Raw genomic sequence first — 15398 nt, 5'->3', positions numbered from 1 at the left:
ACTTGGTTACCATTTTATGTTGTGATTTTATGGTCGTTTGCATCGCTGGTCTTTTTATGATTTTCTGGATCTCTGTACACGTCTGACGCCACTTTGCTGTTGTTGTTGTTGTTGTTGTGTTCTCTTTGTGGTCATTTTGTGTCACTTGGTTGTCATTTTATGGCTGTTTTGCATCTTTTTGTGTAACTTTGTTCACTTGCACGCTTTACTAATCATTTTGCCTACATATGCAATTGTCTTGGATTTCTGTACATGTTATTGCATTTTTTTGTTCTTTTGCATTTCTTTCTCATTTTTTGGTGTCACTTTTATGATTTTTTTGCATCTCTTTGTAGTCATTTCGAGTTTTTTTGGCTGTCTGGGCACATTTGGCTTCACTCTGTTGTTGTTTCGCCTCTTTGTAGTCATTCAGTGTAATGTTATGGCTGATTTGCGCCTCATTTTAGTATTTTGCGCCACTTTAAATCTCAAGTGATACTTGAGGCTGTTTTGTTTGTTGAATCTATCAGTCATCAATAATCTTCCCCACCCCTACTAGTAGCAGACACCAAAAGATATTCCCACAGGTCAGGTGTCAATGCTGCGGTGGTTCAGAGCTGTTAAGGTGGAACGAGGAGGATCCGAGCATTAATTAGGCACACGGTTTTAGTCGGGATTGCTGATTGGTGTCTCTGTGTAATGATTATTTGCCAGTCATCTTGCGGCAGAATCCTCATGAATTAATGCGCTAAACAGATACCTGTTCATTTCAGAATTAATGAAGTGCAAAGTGCTCTCCATCGTGTGTGTGTGTGTGTGTGTGTGTGTTTTGTTGATTTGTCAGCTCAGCAGGTCAGGTACTTCATGCAGTACACCAGTGTGTTGTGCAGTATTGATTTTGCCAACAAAACACTCGGTTCAGCTGTCGGCGAGGCAGTTTGGGATCCGCTTCGCAAACTTTCCTCAGCACAAAAACTCATCGGTAGAACCAGATTTTTTTTATTTATCCAGGAGGGCAGAATTTATATTCCTGTAGAAACCAGATTTGAATTCAGCCTCATCGCTCTGAATGCATCGTCATGTGCCACGAGACTGTATACTTGATAAACTCGGTACCGCCCTTTTCCTCAAAGCGGAGAGCGGTGTGATATTTCCATCTTTCGCTAAGACTGAACTCGCTCTGATTATTCTGAACGTTCCTGTAATTGAGAAGCGCCTGCTGAAATTTTCTACAAGTCGCCCGAGCTTTGTTTTCAGAGTGGGAGTGGGAAGTTGGGGCAGGCGGGAGAAAGAACATTTTCCCTTTTTATAAAGTCAAAAGGACTCAAATGGCTCGGATTTCACAGTTTTGATCTGTTTTCAATTACTCGGCCGGGCCGCGTACAGAAGAAAATGCTGAACAACTGAAATCTATGGAGGCAGTAGGTGTGGAGCGAGAGTGGGAGAGGAGAGGAAAAAGCAGAGGAACTGGAATGAGAGACAAGGGGAAAATGAAAAGAAAGAGGAGGACGAGTCCAGGGAGAGTGCAGAGTCCCAGAGAAACAATTGGATTAGACAAAGAGAGAGAAAGAGAGCTGTGCAGAGAGTCTTTGATAAATTGGCTGTTTATTTAGCTTTCGCTGTGAATGAGGCAGGGTGCGATGATGTGCTGTCTCCCCTGCATCCCTCGCTACGAGGTCGGGCTTTTTTGGCCCGAGCGCCCAGCGTGTTAAGGAGGTGCAATTGGCCATTCATTGCCAAAGGGTGGGACATCTTTCTGAGTCCTAATGGCTTTTGCAGCTGTGTCTCTCCCCGGCTCCCTCTGTCATCAAGTTTCATCCAACATCAAAAAGACACACCTTCCACTTGTCCCCCCCGCCCCAAAAAAAAAAGAAGTCAGCCCCTTGGGTCCTCATAAAGCTCCTGACTATCACTTTTGCCCCTGTTACTTGATGGTTTTCCCAGCAGGAAAGGCTCTGCATGTGTAGCGACAGTCGCCGAGGCTTTCCAGACAACCTGAGAAAGCACATGTGTGTCTTAAAAGCATCACGGCTGTCACCAGCAGGCTTTGTTGCATGAGCAGCAAAGCAAGGCGCTGGCCTGAATTCAGCGTATCAGATAGATTCACTGCCAGCTGTGTCACTATATGCAGAAATTCCTTATAGCTGTAGTTTGTTTCTGTTCTTAGATCAGGGCAGCGTGTTGTTTGGGATCTTAGAAACATTCATGTGCATTTTTTCCTACTTGATCTTCTGATGATGTTTTTCACACATGCGTGCGTCTTATTCTCTAGAACACACTGGATTCTTCCTGTGATTGCTGCTGCACTGAAAGAGGAAAGCTAAATCTTCGCTAAGCGGGCTTTTTGTTGGGTTTTTTGTTGGGGTTTTTTGCCAAAAAGGCCTTTATAGGATGACGGCAGACATCATGCTTTCAACTTCTAAGGGTATATTCTACCTCTGACAATCTGTGTGTCAGACCTTTAAAGGTTCTCATTTATTCCTAACATAGTCCTCTGTTCCCTTTCAGGACCACTGGTTTTGGCGGGTGAAAGATAACTCTGTAATGCAGGGATACCCCATGCCCATCCGAATGTTCTGGAGAGGCCTGCCGCCCAAGATAGACGCAGTCTATGAGAACAGCGAGGGCAAGTTTGTCTTCTTCAAAGGTGAGTCCTTTACACTCCACCACCATCACTGTTTAGTAAAGCTGTTTTTCATTACAGGCAAAGCATCATAAAGCTTTTTATCTGATCCTGCAGTGCTGTAGCCCAGTTGCCTCCGTGCAGTCCCGGCTTACAGTAGCTCCATGTCTGCTCTGTTATCCCTACAAGTCATCGTCTTGTATAAGCTGGACGCTCATTCCTCCTATATTCAATTTCCATGTGTGTATGTTGAAAATAGAGGGATTTTTTTATGCTATCATGCTCCCTCTGAGCACTGCAGAGTTTAGTGCAAGTCTGGGGAGGATTAAAGCAGTTGTTTTGCTTTGGTAGGAAAGTTTACCACAAACAGTTTTGCCTTTTAATAATGCATGTGTTGCATTTTTCTGCTCCAGTGATATATTTTCATATAAAATCGTCCACTGCAGTTAAACACAATCTGTATGCACAGGTCTAGGAAATCACTGGAACAGCATGTGCAAGGAGAGCCTCGCCGCTTGATGAGACGTGATTTTAATTGTTCTTCTTTCTTTTTTTTTTGCTTTGCTGAAAGATTTGTCTTCACATTCAAATCTAGACTGAGCCCCCAAAACACAGCTTTACGACTAATTATGTCTGAAGCTGCAAAGCCACTTAAAAGAAGCAGCAAACAAACACGGCCCTCGTATTTGCATACACACAGAGAGGACGGGAGGCAGGGAAAGGCGGGGAAGGAAGGGTGTTGATGAAAGGAGACGTAGGTAACAACGAAACTCTGCTGGGATGATAAAAAAAAAACTACAAATCTTCTCTCAAACTCGTTTCTATTTCCAACACCAAACAATTCCTGGAAATGCAGACTGCTGGTCCCGGGTGTGCCACGAGCTCTGCAAGTTTGATTTCGCTGCCTTCTCCTCCACCCTGCTCTTTACTGGGCAGCGGTGGAGTTAGAAAATTCATACTAACAGAATGCCTTTTTTCATTTGAACACATGCAGCTGATTTCCCAGAAGGCCTTGTTCTGACTGTCACCATTTGGAAGAAAAATTAGGAAGAAAGTCGGTCAGAAAGCAGAAGGCGGCACGTTAACTCCTCGTCTAACCAGGCGTTTTGAATATACTCTGAACAGCTCTCGTCTGATGAATTCTCTTAAAATACATCCACAGATGGGGACGTTGGAGTCTGCTTTGGCTGTCATGGCTGAGACACTGATTAGCTTAGTGCTTTTTGGGCAGGTCTGGAAACAGACACAGTATACATTAAGAGTGTGCTCTTCGTTCCTACGCCAATGTCAGTGTATTAGTTGTTTCCCTCGCTGAATTCTTCAGAGACGCAAGAAGTTCATGAATTTTAAACGCATCAGTCGAACCGGGCCTGCTGTGTGGATTGCTAATCAGGCTATATGCCCTTACAGAATTACCATTCACAGTTTGGCAACACCATGCAGGCAGATTTAGAAGAAGAGCGTTTTACATGGAGAAATGTTGATTAATAAGAAGCTGTGTTGTGAATTGAAATTAAATTAATCAGATTAGCATGGGCTTTTGCAGCTTTACTCGGAGGCGCCCTGCATATGCACAGCACACATATAGGGGTATGTATCTTCCTCCTGGGAGGCAGGATCCAATCAGAGCTTGATTGAGGCTTTTGTGTCAGAGGACAGACAAAGCTACTCCCTACATCTAAATTATGCAGACATGGCTTATATTGTTTTATTTCAGATTAAGAGCAGAACAATACGCAGGCTCGGCTAATGTGGTAGGTTAAACTTGCATTTTTTCTAATGACCAGCAGGGGGCAACTTTTATCGTTGCAGAAAGAATAAAGGTTTGTAGAAATCTATGGGAAAATTATGACTTTGATTGATAGTTTCAAGTCTTTCTAAATATAACCTGATTTTCATTTGGCAACCCTATGGTCCCCTCCAGAGTCATAAAAGATCAGTGACACTCACCACTCGCTCATCACGTCCAATTTTAATCACTTAGAGATGATCAAAACTCTCACATTGAACTCGAGCTGTAGGCTGGACCAGTATTGGCGTGTACATTGAATTTTAAATTAAAAATGTCATTGAATTCACTCCCAACCAGTTTTGCCTGGTTCTGCTTTGTTCTTGTTTCTTCCTGTTAAAAGGGAGTTTTTTCCTCCCACTGTTTCCAAATGCTTGCTCAGAGGTTTTCTCCGTATTCTTGTAGGGTCTTATTTCAAGTTTGAGGTCATGGTGCTGGTTACAGTTATACACAGCCACAGGTATTTGGTATCCTGCTTATGTCTGGCTCTCTTCCTGTGTGGTATATTGTGTCAGTGCAGATATTCACGGTGGCCATGAGAGGTCAAATGCTCTGCAATTTAAGAAAACACCGGCAAATATAAACATGCTGCAAAAACACTCAAAACTTAACAGAAGTTTAATAAAGCAAAACAAAAGTAGAAAAAGTGTTTTTTTTATATAATACTCTACAGTAACGTATGTTTTCTATTAGCCACTTACTGTTAGCCACTTACTGTTAGCCACTTACTGTTAGCCACTTACTGTTAGCTTGTCACTTCTGCATCAGAGCTAGCTACCAAGTGTTGCAGCTAATGTTAACTCCATGAATTATATAAAGTTTTTATTAACATTTTTACTGTTTTTGGCTGTTCTTTGTAAAACTGTTGCCCCATGAAGAGGTTTTTGTATGTACTCGATAGCTAAATGCAGGATAAAATGTCTCAAACAAAGATATTTTCAGCAGCAGATTCTAATCTGAAACATTAAGTAGAGAAGAGGGGGCGGTATAATGAATTTAGGTATGAATGCTCATTGCCCCAGACGAAATAAAACATTTAGGACAGAGCATCTAATTTTAGCCAAAACATTAATACCCTGGCATTTTGGCTCTGAAAGGGTGAATGCTCGGGTCCTGAGCAGGAACTCTTCTAACACAGTGTAACCTTTTAGTACATTTACTGTTCCCTACCTTATAACACAGGGTTACAGATGGAGGTATCATGCAAAATAGCAGTCAGTTTACACTTCTGTTTTTTGTGAGAAATGGGGGTCATGTTTGGTTTATGTTCAGTAGTAGCAGTCAGCACGGTTCGTGCTCCATCGGCGCAGTTGTAGCAGTTTTTAGTTTTATGGGAGAATATCTGACAAACTTAGAATCTCCATAGGCTGTTTGTTGTACGTGGAAAAGCCTGCGATGATTTTTGCTTAAACGCCGTGTCGAAGAATACATTTCCAGATCTGAACGCGATGATTTCAAGCAGACATTAAAGCCACGGGGTCACACTGGACGTGCGTATGCATAATAAGTTAAGTACTCACAGGCGCATGTGTGGTTCCTGGTTTTCCCGTTTTTGTGTGTGGCCTGTGTAAAGAGGAGGCGTCTCCTTTTTGGAACAAATCTTCATCCTATATAACACTTTTCATACACTGTTGAGGCAGGCGGGGGGGGGGATTAGTCGCTGCAGTGCAGCAGATGCCAGAGCCACCACTACATCAAAGCAGCCCTCACAGCTCTGAAGATGAAGCTCGACTTTTATGTGGAGGCCGATGCAAGTCGACTCCAATTTAAAAAAGAAAGCGAGAACGGAGAATCCCATTCTATGTGGGATTGGGGGGAAAAAAGAGTGAGAGAAGGGAAAGTTTGGGAGTTTTTTTATGAATCAATTTGAACTCATTCTTTCTGGGGACGGGTCACTATTAACCTCAGGGTGTGGCGTGTTAGCGTGGCGTATCAAGGCCGGGAGGAAGCGTGACCCACGGTGAGCGGAGCGCTGAGAGAGAATGACTTGAAATGACAGGAATTTCCTTTTGAGAAAAAAAGAGGCCGTTGCAGGTTTCGCCTTCCCATTTAACATTCAGCCAACACCCTGTCCTACTGTTCCTTCCACCTTTCCATCTCTAAGGTATCCGTATTGTTTAAATACTTTAGGGTGAAATGTCAGACATGGGGAATTTGTGAAGAAAATGAATGAGGCCAGATATTGCTGGGATTTTGCCTCCCTTATTTGACATCCATTTCCTGCATTTGTTAAAAAAAAGAAAGAAAGAAGTTGTGTGGTCATCTGTAAAGCTGACCCTGCAGAAATTCCATGTAGTGTTTCAGGCTGATTGGTGTTTAGTTAGACACCAGGGAGACGCGAGGATCCGGCTCTTTAAACACAGCCAGTTAATCGGATTCTGCAAACACGGTTTGAATCTTTGATTCTCTGTTTTTGTCTTAAAAACAAGCTTTAAAAAACTTCAATTTACTTATATTCAATGTCTTGAATGTTACAGAGTTTCAGAGGCGACTGAAGCGTACTGTGTGTGTGTCTGACATCTGCACATGTCACACACTCCTCCTTGTCAGCCCTTTTTTATGTTTTCCTCCAAACCCTGATTTATTTTTGTCAGCGCCGCGATTATTGAAAGAAATACTGTAAGTATTTTGCAGATATTAAACCGATGATTGCTCTTTTCCCGCTCATAAAACAGCAAACATTCATAGCCTCAGGCTCCGTTTCATTTGATTTAATCATAAAAAGGGAATAATAAAAACGCCATCTGCTCTGCCTTTGTCATTCCTACTCCTTCTTTCCCTTTTTCTTTTCTGCCACGTACCTCCCCCCACACACCCCAACACACATTTCCTCTTGACCCACCCTACGCCTCCACCATTGATGAAGAAATGCACTTCCTGGGGTCACGCGGTGTCAGAAATGTGCTGTTTAACCTAATTACTCCACAGGAAGGAGGCTGTAGAGAGGAAAAAATGGAGGCGAGGAACAAAGCAGAAAAAGATATATGGTTTTTAATATTTCAGCAACAATATCACAACCCAAGTATTTTCTTGGCTTCATGGATCCAGGAAACTTTTAAAAAATAAAGGTTTTAATTTGACTGTTTGGTTGCCAGTTTTCCCACAAGCTTTGCAGCTTTTTTCCTTTTATCACAGCTGAGCAGTTACCAGCTCAGTTTGCCAGCGCCAAAAAGTTCCCAGAGCACCTCTAAGCAAGGGCAAGGGGAGCTTGTCACCATTTCTGTTCCCTCTTTCAACAGTATCAGCATCAAATACAGTAATACAACGCAACAGGTTATTGCCTGCCGTGTGTTCAGTGCGTTTTGGGGTCTTTTGCCCCCCTGTATGGTAATCCCCACGGTTACTCGTCCTCCTTCTAATTTGTTTTCTCACTCTCTTTCTCGATATGCAGGAAAGCAGTTCTGGGTGTTTAAGGACACGGTGTTGCAGTCCGGATACCCCAAGGACATCTCCCAGTTTGCCCATGGCATGCCCTCACAGAGCATCGACACCGCCCTGTGGTGGGAGGATGTGGCCAAAACCTACTTCTTTAAAGGGGACAGGTGGGTACGAGTGGAGGTCTTAGATCAGTTCTGGACTTTCTTCCTTGAAAGCCGTGTGCAAATTTAGCCTGCAAAGGTCTCTTAAAAGCGAAGCGTATGATCTTAAATTGGTGGATATTTAGTATAACTAAACAAGAACGGGAAGAATGTTTTAAAGTAGCGTTTCTGATCTGACACAGAGTCGCTCTCAACCTGATTTCATTTGACACTTGTGCTAAAGAACCATCTGTAATATGTTGCTACAAAATCAGGTCAGCGACTCCTCTTAGAGGACGGTTCATTAGTTTTCTTTGTTTGTCTGCTGTCCCACATCATCAGGGTGAAAAAGGTTCAGGGAAAATGTGGGATAGAGTTAGATTTTCCCCATGCCTCTCACACCTGCTATGATAGGTATTATTTGAATTAACTCACTAGAGGAAGCTGACAGTGTGATAGTAAGATACTAGGTATACACATAAAATACCATCTGTTTCCATTTTCAGCCCTGTGTTCCTCTAGCCTTATAGTACCTGCTTTGTCTTCCCGTGGCTCATCGTTTGTTCCTGTTTAGGTACTGGCGCTACAATGAGGAAATGAGAATCATGGACCTTGGCTATCCTAAGCCTATCACAGTGTGGAGAGGTGTGCCTGAATCGCCACAGGGGGCCTTCGTGGACAAAGCCAATGGTACGATTTGTCCTGCACAATACTCTGGTTTGGCAAGCAAGTTGCAGTTCGTTTGCCAGGCTGCATTGATTTCAGATGGTCACTGGCAGGGTAGCATTGATTGAAATTTGCCCCACTTATTAAACTGAGTCTCAGTGTGTGGCACGCTTCCATACATGCAATACAGAGGGAAATGTTTTTTGCGTATTCCAAACAAAAAGCAGGTCAGATCATCCAGAAATACATTTTGTCCCTGTTTTTTATGAATTGTTTCACAAGAAAATATTGCGTAATCGGTCCATCCTGCCCTGAATGCCATAAGACCCAGTCGGAGCCGGACTGTGGAAAGCAGAAAGGACAAGACCACCGCTGGGTGCTCATTCCGGTTTTAAGCCAACTGACTCTCTTCAGGCTTGGGTAGGCGGGATTAAAATCTCGCCGGGAGCTCAACGATAGGCCGCTCAGATGGCAAGGCTACAAAAATAATCTTTTCCCATTGGATGCACCGTGCCAGGTGGGTTTGGGGTCTGGTCTTGGCTGCAAGTCGTTTGGAAAAAACAGAGCAGGTGGTGTTGAAAGCTCGTGCCATCTGTGCCGAAGATCCCCCGCCAGACCTGTAGCTGGGCATTTCTGCCGGTGAGGCCAGGTGGAGCGGGCATCAATCAGAGCATGAAGGATGGACTGATATCCAAGCGGATGATGGCTGTTTGTGTATGTTTCTGCACGTAAATGTGTCGGCCTTCGTTTATTGAGAGAGCCGGCTGTTTGCCGAGACAGCGTGCCAAGTGGACCGCTCATAACACTGACCCAGATCGCCAGGCGTAATTGAGCACGCCACTGTAGCCCACGACAGTGTGTATGAGGCGGCACGTTTCGGAGCGGGGAGCCCAGGGCGACGTTGACCTGGTTCTAACCCACACAAGCTCAGCCTGTCTGACCTCTCATCTGCTCTCCCCCTCTGTGTCTCTCAGTGAATAGTTCTACTTGTTATGGAGCTGTATAGTTAGTCTTCATGTGGATCTTTCTATTTCTAACAAAAAACCCTTTTTCGTTTAATTTGGGTTAAATGTAGGAGAAAAGTGTGACAGAACCTGCCGCCAGATCAGAAAGAGGAGCATCCCAACAGTGGCTGTAATTCATCAGCTAATCACAATACTCAGCTGAGCTCTAAATACTAATTCAAAGAGCATTGTGTGGTTTGGCCTGTCTCACTATACGCGGCCAGATTGTGAAGACAGAGCTCTGCCCGACAAGGTGATCAAGTCTCCCACTCGGCCAGGCCGGCCCCTCTTTCATCTAAAATCCCACCTTACGCTGTTTCATTTCCTCGCTCATACCATCTCCAACCGACACGTTGTTTAAAAAGCGCTGGCCTTCCTCGCCTGGAAACTTAGAACATTTCTTTCCTCATCTTCTCAGAGAGGAGTGCGCATAAATAACAAATGGGGAAACACAAAGTGTGAAAGGAGGCCAACGAGGGAGAGGAGAGCTCGAGGATTCAGCCAGGCTGTCCGGACCAGTTTTACACGGCACATTTTCCCAGTGAGCATTTGAGCGACGGTGGAGGCAAAGTTTGAAATGAACATATTGTGGGCATGGAACAACAAAAAAATAGTTTCTTTGTGTTTCATGATTTTTTTTTTCCATCGCTGGAGCCGTTGTGGAGAGGAGGGGTAAATTCTCACCTGAATGCACGGCGGCCGACTGCATTAGCGGATCTGTGCATCTTTGGGGGACGCTGGGACAGTCGCCCTCACGTCCCGTCACAAAATCGACCGTCGCTCTCGTGGCTTAGAAAGCGCCTTGTTTGCCAGTGACATTTGCTGCGCTTTTGTGTGAGCGTAGCTACGGGGCCTGACTCCCGCTCGGGTGTGTTTTCTCTTTCATGACCGGTATAATTAGTCCTGAGGGACAGGCACAGATATCCCAGCAGAACAACTGAACTGAAACCGAAACTGTGGCTCAGCATCAGAGCAGCACACACACTACTGGCTGGTTATCTTCATTTTGACTTCGCTTGAATAATTTTTTTCCTTTAAGATAAAAGGTGATTTCTTTTTTAAAGATTCAATTAGTAATAAATTCTTTGAACAGTTCGTGACTTTATTAAATACATGAAAGAGCTTCCTCCAAAGCAACAGTTGTGCCCGGTTACTTCAGTATATGTTAGCAGTAAAAATGATGCCTGACGTGTATCGATGAGGATCTAACAGCAAATGGCTTATAAGCTAGTAATGTGACGTATTCCTCACGTTTTAGCACTCGCCCTAGCTGGTGACCTTTCCGTCAGCTGAATGAAATTGTTATCATTATATCCAGTTTGATGGCTTTTCGGTGACAGCTTAATGCACATTTTGACAGTACTGACAGAGCTGAGCATTAGCTGAAAACGTGCTAAATCACTCTTTAACAACTTTTGTGTGCGTGTGTCCTTGCTTCAGGTTTCACCTACTTCTACAAGGGGAAGGAGTACTGGAAGTTTAGCAACCAGTTCCTCAGAGTGGAACCGGGCTACCCGCGCTCCATCCTCAAGGACTTCATGGGCTGCGAGCTGACGCCCATCGACCCCGGCCGCCCACCGGCCGACGACGGCAACTCGGATGTGGTGATCGAGCTGGACAACGAGGCCAACACGGTGAAGGCCATCGCCATAGTGATCCCCTGCGTGCTCGCGCTGTGCCTGCTGGTGCTGGTCTACACCGTGGTGCAGTTCAAGAGGAAGGGCACGCCTCGCCACATACTGTACTGCAAACGCTCCATGCAGGAATGGGTTTGAATTTTTTTGGAGGGGGGTGGGGTTAAGAGACGAGAGGGCAGAGCTAGGGTGGGAGTTAAGAGGATTGTGGAAAAACAGTACAACAGCCCCCCACTTTTCACAGAGAGGAGGACGGTGGACACTGGACAGCTTTATGGGAAAAACAACAAGCCACGCCTCCTCCTCTTCGGCGATCGAAACTTTCGTGCAGACCTGCAGAACCAGCCGAGAAGTCTGACGGTGATCCCGCGTTTAAAAAAAGGCGACTCCCAGGACTTTAAGCTGACTTTCTCCAGCCCCCAGCCTTTTTAACAAACGGGGCCCAGAGGGACAGTTTGTGGAGGGGGATCTTTGTCGGATGTGACCTTCGATCCCGGTCCAAAAATAATGAGAAAAAAAAAAATCAACAAGAGGGTCAGCATCACTTTGTATCTCAGAAACTCGACTTCCTATCCCCGTCCTCTTTGTTTCTTTGCCCGACTGCTTTTCAGACGGAGGACTTTCAGGGGAACAAACTCTTCCCACAGGGCACTGCATTGTCAACTGTGTCATATCAGGTTGTTGATAAACAGCTTTCTATTTTCTGATCCGCGTGCCCCTCCCCTCCTCCAGCTTCAGACTGGGCTCAGAAAAATAAAAAATAAAAAAATAAGTCTCAGATAAACACAACTTTATTACGTAACCAATCATTCATCTGTTTTTTTGTTTGTTTTTTCTTTTTTTCTTCTTTTTTTTATTGGAATTCATGTGAGAAAAGAGGTCCTCACTGTTCCCTTTAAGACATCCCTGAAGAAGAGACCAAACAAAACCAAATAAAATCCATCTCTCTCCAAAGAGGATCACATTTTTCTTTCTTTCTTTCTTTAGTTCCTTCTTTCCCTTCTCTGGATCCTTGCAGCGATTACGAGTTGGGGGGAGCTCTGACTGTTGTGGCAGTCTGTTTGAGACACAGGGGCCAAATTATTCTGCAATATTTTAACTCGCCTTAATTATACATCATACTACTTGTGCTTGGTTTTGCTGTTCTTGGTGTTTTTCTTTTTTTTTTTTTATTATTTTAATTTGTATACCGCTATTATTTCTTTTTGTTTCTTCTTCCTTTTTTTAAAGAAGCTGCTTAATTGCTTCTTGTGGTTGGTATTTTATGAATTTTATTACGTTACTCAGAATCCTCAGCACTGGCTTGCTGAGCCATTCTGGACAGATTAATACAGTAGGTCCAGCCTGTACTGAAAGTAATGTATTGTATACTAAAAAAAAAAGATGTTGGAAGGTTCTGGAGTAAAGCCACTATTTTTGTGTGTTAAGGTATTTGTTACTGTTAGTTTTGATATTTCCATAAGACAGGCTGACAGGAGTCTTGTTTCTGGATTTGTCCTTGGCCCATATTCCTCTGTTTTTGTTTGTTTGGGTTTTTTTATTTCTTTTTTGTGAATGGACTTAATTAAAAATAATGATAATAATAAAATCCTGTTGACTGCCTTGTTTGAGAGAGCTCACAGTTCCCAGAATGCTCTTGTCTGAAGACTGAAGTGAGACAGCAAGTCAAGATCAGTGCCTGTGTCAACGTGCATGCAAGCATTTACTGTACGACCCTATCGGTTCTGCTCAACATGGCTTTGACCCCCTTCCCTCCCATCGAGCCGAGGAGGAAGTTTTCTCTTAAAAATACTGTTTATGTTCACTTTTGTATCTTTTAAGTGTACCCCGGTCCCACCGCCTGCCTTCCTCCAGCTACAATTAAATCCGAGACAAACAAACTGTAAAAGATTTAAGTGGTACATTTGGGTGATTGGCAAGTCAAATTGGCCTGAACCAAACACGTAGTGTCATGGAGACATGACGGGTAGTCTTTGAATGTGTGTTTGTTTTCATGATCACATACTGTTTTTTTTTTCTTTCTTTCCTGTTTTCTGGTCAAAACAACTTGGACATGTCACGATGACTTGTTTGTGTAAGACTTTGGGACAAGAGAAAAACATGTCCCGATTGAATGAATAAACTGATCAATATACATTGAAGAACCGCCTTCAAACTTTCTACTCGTTTTTTTAAACTCAGCAGGTAGACTGCATTTTGAAACCGTGTTAATTTTCATTCAGGCATCTAAATCCTTTTAGCTTTAGTGTTTTTTTTTTATAGGGTTAAATATCATAAGATTATTGCAGACTCAATCTAAAGTGTGAAAGCTTCTTATGTTTTCTTGGTGAGCAAACGTAAAATATACAGTTTCAAAGTTTAATTAAATGTTTTGAAGGTTCAAGTTACACAGCGCTGTGGACCTGTCAAACACCCGCCCACACTATTGAATGAACTTCTTATTGTATCACACAAATAAGATGTGTGTATGGTTGGTTAAAAAGTTGGAAAGGAGATGCAGTTTGTAGGGAAACTTGGCTTTCCCAATTTGGCACTTGGTCTGGTAGCTGGTTCATCTTACATCTTAACACCAGTCAGGCATCTTCTCCCTGTGAAGAGAAACAAAACTCCATCGTACCCACACACACCTCAGACTCTATGCCCTGTCCTTTGTGTCCAGTAATTTTCCACTACAGCCTTGTGATGTATGGGTGTGGCGTTTTCCTTCAACACTCTATATTATCCTGCAAAACATAAATGTGTGATAAAAGATTTTTAAAAAGGTAAATTGCCATCTTTAATGAAAGTTTCAGTACATTTAATCATAGTTTTTGTCCTCATGCATTCGCTTTTATTTTTATTTTCACCCTGCTTGAAACATTAAGTAAAAGGTATAGTGAGCATCGATTCTTGACACATACTGTTAATGAGGACATTTTTATTTATTTATTCGATATCCATCACAACAGAACGTCCTCTGTTTAAACCAGATATTAACGGCTTTCTGTTGCAATGTGATGAGTTAGTTTTTCATTACATTCATAGATCATTCACTTTGCCTCTGTACACCACTACAGTGGATTGTAAATCAGTCAGGTGTAGAAACAAAAGTTTTGTGACAGAATTATTTCCACGGTTAGGAAAAGCAACTTCACAACATCTTACCAACTCAGCAAAGCACTCAAAGAGGCAGGCTTCATTAATTTAAATACACAGAGTTTAAAACAAGCAGCAAAATGGTATTTGTGTTCAAGATTAATTTTAAAAAGTCTTCAGGTAAGAGAGCATGTTATAGCATGCATGGCTACCAGTGGAAACAGGTTACTAGTGTTTAACGATGAGACTGCTGATAGAAGTAGGAGGCTGGATATATGAAGTGAAGGGCTATACTCTGCTCAGATTCAGCTAAATGCTGCAAAACTGATCGGACAAGTCACAGTGCAGGTGAATGGTCCAAAGCATGCTACAAAAACAAATTCTTCAATGGCCAACAGAGCAGGCTTTTCTTCCACTTAATCGGTCAGTCTTACAATTCAGGATCACAAAAATGGTAAATGGACTTGTTCTTGTACAGTGCTTTTCTACTCTACATGACCACTCAAAGTGCTTTATGCAACATAAAGCACTTTGATATTTGGTATGCAGACTGGAGCAGCCAGGAATCAAACCACAAAACCTCCGACCTGCCCCAGGCTGGAGCCTATCCCAGCTGCCATAGAGCAAGAGGCAGGGTCAGCCCAGGACAGGTTGCCACTTTGTTGCAGAACATAAAGAACAGTCACAGTCCCAACTATGGGTAATCTACTAACCTAATGTCTTTGGACTGTGGAAGAAAGGCGGAGTAACCGAGGGGAACATGCAAACTCCACACCAAACGACTCAAACTCACGACCTTCGGTGCATATCGCCGAGCTGCTTTTCAGTTGCTAAATAGAAAACTATTAATTAAGTGCAGACCCACATGCAAGAAGCAACATAAGGTGGCAGAACATCTAAGGATGGAAACACAGGACTATGGGTCCTAGACCTTAGGCCATCATTGCCTGCAGAGGATTTTAATCCAAGTATTATGAATAATGCTTATATTTAAACTAATGTTAGTTTGTCTGATTATTTTTAAGCCTCTCAAAATGGTAAACAATGCATATAAAGGGTTGTAATTCCTAAACAGTCCAATTCAGTCTCTGCTTCAGAGTGTTACACCCT

At 43.2% G+C, this 15398-nt stretch overlaps 1 protein-coding gene across 2 annotated transcripts in view; it reads left to right on the top strand.

The window, feature by feature from the left end:
* mmp16a (matrix metallopeptidase 16a (membrane-inserted)) overlaps window positions 1-13347 on the top strand; it is a 75449-nt gene extending 62102 nt beyond the window's left edge. For both annotated transcript variants that reach the window (XM_086307024.1, XM_086307022.1), the window contains 4 exons: window positions 2488-2626; window positions 7783-7933; window positions 8484-8599; window positions 11020-13347. In XM_086307024.1, the coding sequence (XP_086163150.1) occupies window positions 2488-2626; window positions 7783-7933; window positions 8484-8599; window positions 11020-11354 (741 nt within the window). In that variant the 3' untranslated portion in view covers window positions 11355-13347. The remainder of the gene's footprint in view (window positions 1-2487; window positions 2627-7782; window positions 7934-8483; window positions 8600-11019) is intronic.
* The last annotated feature ends 2051 nt before the right edge of the window (window positions 13348-15398 follow it).

This window comes from Aulonocara sp. 'chitande type north' Nkhata Bay, linkage group LG9 (genome assembly GCF_057382095.1).
Source record: "Aulonocara sp. 'chitande type north' Nkhata Bay isolate Kocher_YH1m ecotype deep benthic linkage group LG9, A_spYH_male_GT1.1, whole genome shotgun sequence".
Taxonomy (NCBI): domain Eukaryota; kingdom Metazoa; phylum Chordata; class Actinopteri; order Cichliformes; family Cichlidae; genus Aulonocara; species Aulonocara sp. 'chitande type north' Nkhata Bay.
Note: the sequence above shows the minus strand (reverse complement) of the source record. Positions and strands in the feature narration are given on the sequence as shown.